This window comes from Monodelphis domestica, chromosome 5 (assembly GCF_027887165.1).
Source record: "Monodelphis domestica isolate mMonDom1 chromosome 5, mMonDom1.pri, whole genome shotgun sequence".
In the NCBI taxonomy this organism is placed as follows: Eukaryota; Metazoa; Chordata; class Mammalia; order Didelphimorphia; family Didelphidae; genus Monodelphis; species Monodelphis domestica.
The window spans coordinates 88,981,173-88,988,560 of NC_077231.1; the positions used below are offsets into that span (position 1 = coordinate 88,981,173).

General features: G+C 48.6%; 1 protein-coding gene across 1 annotated transcript in view; it reads left to right on the forward strand.

The window, feature by feature from the left end:
* Positions 1-6,263, forward strand: part of UTP20 (UTP20 small subunit processome component) — a 101,267-nt gene extending 95,004 nt beyond the window's left edge. Inside the window, exons 57-62 of the mRNA XM_007503306.3 lie at positions 176-363; positions 1,062-1,133; positions 3,202-3,504; positions 3,762-3,888; positions 4,654-4,799; positions 4,907-6,263. Of these exons, the coding sequence (XP_007503368.1) occupies positions 176-363; positions 1,062-1,133; positions 3,202-3,504; positions 3,762-3,888; positions 4,654-4,799; positions 4,907-5,062 (992 nt within the window). The 3' untranslated portion in view covers positions 5,063-6,263. The remainder of the gene's footprint in view (positions 1-175; positions 364-1,061; positions 1,134-3,201; positions 3,505-3,761; positions 3,889-4,653; positions 4,800-4,906) is intronic.
* Positions 6,264-7,388: the final 1,125 nt, after the last annotated feature.

Genomic DNA, 7,388 nt, shown 5'->3' on the forward strand with positions numbered 1-7,388 from the left:
ACCTCCATATCCAAAGAAGGAGTTATGCTTCTAGGCTCTTTGTTGAACTTTTGTCTCTAACTCACCAGGCTCAGTTAGGATGGATGTTTTGCCCTACCCTCCAGGAAGATTTAAGTGGAATCCATTCAAATGGGCAGACAGTAAAGAAAAATAAAATCTTATTTTCTTTCCACAGGTCACATCCAGTCCCATCTCTCACACCCCCACAGCTGGGTGTGGCTTACTTCAGCCCAGATTTTTGGATTATTATTTGCCTCTTGCAAACCAGAAGAACTGATTAAGAGATGGGCTGCCCAGAAGTCTAAGAAGAAACAGTCAGGCCCAGTAGCTGTTACCTTCCTGACCAAAGAATTAGACCAAAAGGTGAGGTGTTGGGGGGGTGGGGGTGTCTCTTGGGGAATCTCCATCCTCTATCCACTAAGGCATCTGTTGGGGATTACAGAATCATTCCTCTGTGCCTTTGGGGGTATGAAAGGGATTCTGTTTGGGAAAGAAATTCTAGAACTCCATAGAGAGCCAAGTCCCAGGCACCAGAGCTCTACAGAAACATTTTTAGATCATTCAGATTTTGCCCTTTTTCAGTTTGTCGCTATATCCTCAGTGCCTGGCACACAGTAGATGCTTAATAAATCTTGTTGATGGATTGATTGAATAACTGACATTTATTTATGCAGCACTTAAAAGTTAGCAAAGCACTTTGCATACATTAATTCTTGGGCAGGTACATAAGTGTGGGCTGTTACTGCATATTGATAACTATGTCCCCAAGAGGTCAGTGCCAGTGTCCTCCTTTTACACAGGGGGAAGCTGAGGCCCAGTGACTTGGGCAGGGTCCTGTAGCCTGTCAGTGTCTCTTTGATCTTCCTCTGTGTGTGAAGGTTTTCACTGACACTGTGGTTGGAAGGAAGGAAGAAGCGTTTATTAAGTATGACTAAAAGTTGTCACCTGAAAATGCATTAGGGTTTACTCCAAGCCGCTGAGACAGCGGTCTGGGAGGGCGGGGGTGTGGGGTGCGGTGGGTGCTATATCTCAGCTAACACTGGCCTTTCTTATTGTTATAGATGAAAAGACTGGCTTTAGCTTTTTGCTATCAGTTGCAGTCAAAGTTTTTGGATCAGTCTCTGGGAGAACAGGTAGGAATGGGAAACTTGTGACCAACTCATACATGTCTATGAGGCACACGACCAATTCCAATGATTTCTAACTTAAGGGATGTCTTGCTTTGGAAGCTTCTTTACCTGGAAAGCAGTTATTCCCTGGAGGCCGCCTTTTCTCATGGAAGTGAGAGAATGCTGGTCCCACCGTGGGTACCACTACCCTGGAGCTCTCAGGGGCCACTGGTTTGGGCCTGTTGTGCAGAATGTTGGGTCTGAAGAGGCAGCAGGTCAACTGCTGGCGTCTCGTTATTTAGCCCCTGTCACAAAGGGAGGAACACCACGCTTGTCCAGAGAACTACCTATAAATGGTCTCCTTTAATCTCATGACCACACTAGGAGGTAGGTGCTATTATCCCCCTTTTATACAGGAGAAAAGCGAGGCAGACAAGTAAGTTACCCAAAGTCACACAGCTAGAAGAGTCTGAGGCTAGATTTGAACTTGGGTCTTCCTGGCTCTGGGCCTCATTTCCTATCCATTGTACCACCTAGCTGCCTCTGCTTCGATGTTTACAAAGTAAACATAGATAGAAAAATCCTGTTCTCTGTCTGCCTTTAGTATAGCAGATAGTCACCAAAACTGATAGCAACTTAATACTTGGTTCTGATGAGCGAAAGGTGCCATCCAGCCGGGCCAGGCCAGGCTACCTGCTGCCCGAGGATCCCTTTGGAAAGTACCCTCAGCTCTGGGCCTCCACCAGAGTGTTCATCAAGCAAGTAGTTGGGATAATCTTCAGTCTTATCCATAGTTGGAGCAGCCTATGACAGGCCCTTAAGGAGCTTCCCTAAGCTGACCAGTGAAAGCCTGAATGTTAAGTCTTTTGTCCTTTGAGCTTCACACATTGAATCCACTGGAGCCTGCAACCCTCAAGCTCTGTTAGCCTCTTCCTAGCCTTTATGGGGAGGAAGGATAGGCTTCTCCTAATTCAGGTTCCATATTTAGCATGAAGCCAGACCCTTATTGGTACTGATTCTGTTGTTAGCCTAAGGAGGCTCACTTCTCCATAGAACCGTAAGGCCATTCAGCAGGGACACTGCACTTGGCCTTTGGCAGGCTCCATCTTTTAGAGGATCTCAATTCTTTTGAGGATCTCAATCTTTCTCTCTTAGAACTAGATAAATTCAACCAAAAAATAAGCAAGAAAAAAGCTAAGGAAGTGACTAAAATCTTAGAAAAGTTAGAATAGATTTCTGGAGAAAATTGAATGGGAATAAAAAGGAATATGCCTTTCTCAGCTACACATGGTACCTTCACCAAAAAAATTGACCATGTAATGGGGCATAAAAGCCTAACAACCAAATGTAGAAAAGCAGAAATATTAAATGCATCCTTTGCAGACAGTAATGCAATAAAAATTACATTCAACAAAGGGCCATAGAAAGAAAGACTTAAAAATTAATTGAAAACTAAATAATCTTATCCTAAAGAATATAAGCTCCTTGAGGACAGGTTCTTTCTTTCCATTGTCTTTTCATTTCTAGCACTTGGCACATCATACAGGCTTAATTGTTTTTTCCCCAATCATTCCAGTGGAAATGACTAACTTTCAGACTGTTAGTCATTAGACATTCATATGACAGCCCCAAATGGACACAGGCATAGGCGAGCTGTCAGAGATGCAGAGACAAAAACACAACAGCCTCTGCTCTTGGGAAGCTTCAGTTCTCCTGAGGGAATGGACATCAGCTTATAAGGGGTGACCCAGAGTGTTCCTGCAATGCTCGGGCAGGGGGAGCTGTTCTCCATTGCTCACTGTCACGGGGTGCTCAGGGTCTCCACCAGCTCCTTCCTCTCCCAACAGTGGGAAGGGCTTGGTGTGGGGCTCCAGAAGAGCAGTCGTCTGAGGACCAGCCTCTTAAGAGGCTCCCATCCCGGACCCGAGGACCCGGGGGTTTGCCCCGAGTTTAGCTCGGCAAGCATGTTGCCTCAGGAATGGGAGAGCTGCCATACAGATCTGGAGAGGGAGGACCTCATTCCAGTCACATCACTGGGCCTTTTGGAGGAAATAAACTAACATGGGCGTCTTTGGTTTTGTTTTCTTTTTAGATTGTTAAGAATCTGTTGTTTGTTGCCAAAGTCATCTATCTTCTGGCACTCCACAAAGAGGAGAAGGAAGTTCCCTCTGAGGAGAGCATGGAGACCCCTGCCCCGGAAACCTCCCAGACCACGGGGCCTGAGGATGATGCGGGGCATGCCCGGGAAGCCTCTGATGATGAAAATGAGGCAGCAGAAGAGAAGGTGGGAGCAGAGGAAGACCAAGGAAGACCCGCCAACCTGTTCTGGCTCATCCACAAGTTGTCCATCATGGCAAAACGGGAAGCCGCATATTCGCCCAAAAATCCCTTAAAGGTGAGAAAAAAGTGGGAGGCGGAACCTCCCATATGCCCTTTGAAAGGAGAGTTCTTCGCCTATGGTTAGGAAGGAACTTGTTTTCAAAACACTGGGATGCCAGTTTTAATAGTTGGTTTCTTGCTACCCTGAGTGTTGTGCCCTGGGCATCTGCACAAACACTCAGGTCTCTGGCCTGCTGCTCGTCAGGGGCCGGGGCTGTCCTCCCTCCATCCTGTGTTCCCAGCTCACTCACTGCTCGTGTCCTGTGCTTTCAGAGAACCTGCGTGTTTAAGTTCCTCGGGGCTCTGGCCATCGATCTGGGCCCCGACAAGGTCCGGCCTTTCCTGCCTATGATCCTCGCCCCGTTGTTTCGGGAACTGAACAGCACCTACTCAGAGCAAGGTGAGAAGCCCTGGGAGGCAGGGATGTGGGGCACCATGATGGAAGAGAGGGAAGCTCTCTGCCCAGGCACAGGCTGCCACACTCATCTCAAGGAGCCACAGGGCCAGGCCTCCATCCTTAGGCCACACAGGAGCCTCCTGGGAACTGACAGTAGCCAAGTCCCGTGGGCCCCTGCCTTGGCAAGGGAGGCTTCCTTGGTCATTTTTTTTTTTTAATAAACCCTTACCTTCCGTCTTGGAGTCAATACTGTGTATTGGCTCCAAGGCAGAAGAGTGGTAAGGGCTAGGCCATGGGGGTTAAGTGACTTGCCCAGGGTCACACAGCTGGGAAGTGTCTGAGGCCAGATTTGAACCTAGGACCTCCCGTCTCTAGGCCTGGTTCTCAATCCACTGAGCTACCCAGCTGCCCCCAACTTGGTCATTTCTACCTGGCATCGCACTGGCTCCTTTGGGGTTGCCTGCTTCCTCTCTCGTCCTGCCTCTTTCCTTCTTTCCCTTCCCATGGGGCAGCTCCCTGTCTCCTGACTCCCCAGCTTGCTCCCTGGCTGGCTATGGCTTCACAGCCACCAAGATCAGGCTGAGTGGCAGCAGGTGGGGGTCGGGGGCTCAACCTGGGGGTCTTGGGGGTGGTTTTAGCCATGTCCATTTCTCCCCACAGCGGCCCCCAACCCCTTGTCAAGGCCATGCCGCTGCCTTTTGGTACCATGTTTGCCAGGCGGTGACGCATGACCTCCTTGTCCGTGCATGTTCCTTCTTTCCCGGGCAGACCCTTCGCTGAAAAACCTGTCCCAGGAAATCCTGGAACTGCTCAAGAAGATGGTCGGCTTGGAGGCCTTCTCATTGGCTTTTGCCTCAGTGCAGAAGCGGGCCAGGGAGAAGAGGGCGCTGCGGATCAAGCGGAAAGCCTTGCAGGTGAGTCCCAGCCCTCCTCCGTCCATCCATCTGTCACATCCTCCTCCTGTCCCGCCCCTCCCCCCCCAGTCAGGCCACCTCGATCCCAATTTAATATATCTTTGCAGTTTGTGACTAATCCGGACATTGCTGCCAAGAAGAAGATGAAGAAGCACAAGAACAAGAGTGAGGCCAAGAAGAGGAAAATCGAGTTCCTGCGGCCAGGCTACAAGGCCAAGAGGCAGAGGAGCCATGGCCTCCGCGACCTGGCCATGGTGGAGTGAAGGCTGCGCTCAGGCCCAGTTATACAGTGTACAGTTAGTGTGAATAAGGCAGGTTTTACAGTCAGGACGCTGAAAGCGTTATGGTGGGCGTGTGTGCGTATGTGTGCGAGTGCACGCGCGCGTGTACAGAGGCAGGAGTCATCACTGATTGCTTGGTGACTTTAAAAAAAATAAAAACAGAAGCTTTTCCTTTTGGCAGTTAGTCAGCCTAATCTTGGCTGGCTGGCCTTGGACCCTGTTGGCAGTGAGTCTGGGAAGGCGATGGGCCTGCACAGGAATGTTTTGACTTGAATGAATGAAATACTAAGTTTCAGTTGACTGTTAGCGATAGTGTCTTTCTCTTTTCTCTCCACATTAGCCCCCCCGAAGTCTCCCTTGTCTGCCCCGCCACTGCCCTCCCCATAGTCAGGCTTTCTGCCTACAGGATCCCTCCCTCCCTCCCTGGGGTCCCACAGCGGTGCCATTTCTGCTCTGTCCTGTGTACAGAGCACTCCAGGAAGAACGGTGTGGCGGTTCAAGTCCCACCTCTGCTCCATGCCAGCTGTGCCACCCTGGGCAGGTCACTTACCCAGCTTCTGCCTGTGCTAGGCTCTGTGCTGAGCCTTTTACCTGAAGGGTGCCCAGGACAAACCCAGAGGGTAGGGGCTATTGCCCCCATTTTAGAGATGAGGAAACTGAGGCTGGCAGGTTCCGTGACTCGCCCGGCAGCACATCGCTCCTAAGTGTCTGGCTTGGCACTCTTAACACCCCCCCCCCCCCAGCAATCCTGCCCAGAGAAGGTGCCAACTGGCATGGGCAGGAGCTTCTTTGGTTGGGAATTCCTCATATTAGTTGAGACCACTGGCGTGGCCAGTCATTGGCCTCCTATGTGTCAAATTTCAAAATCTGCTGGTTTTGCTTCTACCTCAGACTTCTCATTAAACCTTGAAATGGCTCCGTGTTCTGGTGGTCCAGTTTAAAATCCGTGTTTTCACTGTCCACTGACCTCCACGACCCTTTCCCTTGGCCAGTAGTAGTTGTTGATCATTTTGTACAGTGTTGTTGCTTGCCTGCCGGGTGTAATTGTCGTCTTGTATTAACTCCTGACCCAGTGACCAAGTTCTGTCAGCTTGTGGTGTGGACCATCACACACTAATGAATCATCTCGTTTTTAATCTATATTTGCAATGTTTTCACATTAAAATGGTATGTTTTATGGAAACTGTGTGCTGTCTATTCAGAAATTAAGATTCTTCCCTTATAATCCGTTTACCCCTCAGAAACGCGTCCATTGTGTTCACGGGGAAAGGACATACGAGGTGCATTAAGGGCCTGAAAATGGGCCTGATTCATTTCCCCTGAGGATGCTGGCCAGCCTGTAAAGTCGAACTAGAATTGGACAGGACTAAGGCATGAGTGGTGCGAGAATGTGGCAGGAGTGCCGGGCCTGGAAGCCAGGGAGACCTGCTAGGGATCAGGACTGTACATTGAGAACTACTAGAAACAGGCCTCTCCTCACTGAGGCCACACTCAAGAGTCTGTGAGCTAGTGAGATTTGCTTATAGACCCAAATTCTGTCTCCGAAAGCATTCACCCCCATCAAAGCTACATCGGTAATGCCTGAAAAGGAACATTACTTTTTAATTAGCTTTTGTCCATATATTGATTTTTGTTTTCCCTGGATCCCTCCCAGAGAGCCAGTGTGTCTCTTACGACAGAATTATTTTTTGAAACCCTTATCTTCCATATTAGAATCAATACTGTATATTGGTTATAAAGCAGAAGAGGGGTTAAGGGCTAGGCAATGGGGGTGAAGCCCAGGGTCACACAGCTGGGAAATGTCAGTCCAGATTTGAACCTAGGACCTCCCTTCTCCAGGCCTGGCTCTCAATACACTGAGCTACCCAGCTGCTCTGCAAAGAATTATTTTTTAAAGAAAAGAAGAAGGAAATAATTCATTAAGACTGATAATTGCATCCAAAAAACTAGATTCAAGGTTCCACAACTATGGTCTGGCTCCTGCTTCAGAAGAACTTGGCTATCTTCTCATTGCTCCTCTCAGGCACTGTTTATTAATTTATTCTCATTGCTCCTCTCAGGCACTGTTTATTAATTTATTCTTGTTTTGTGGTGCCTATTATGCCTTGGCATTGTGGCCATTATGTATTATTTTCTCAGCTCTGCTTACTTCACTCAGTTGTGTAAATCTTTCCATGCTTCCCTCTCTTCAGCATAATCATCATCTTTTCTTACAGCACAGTCAGATTCAGTTACATTTGTGTGTTAGTTGAGTCTCCACTCTTAAGTTTCGTTCCATTTCCAGTTCTTTTATTATGTAAAAAGAGGT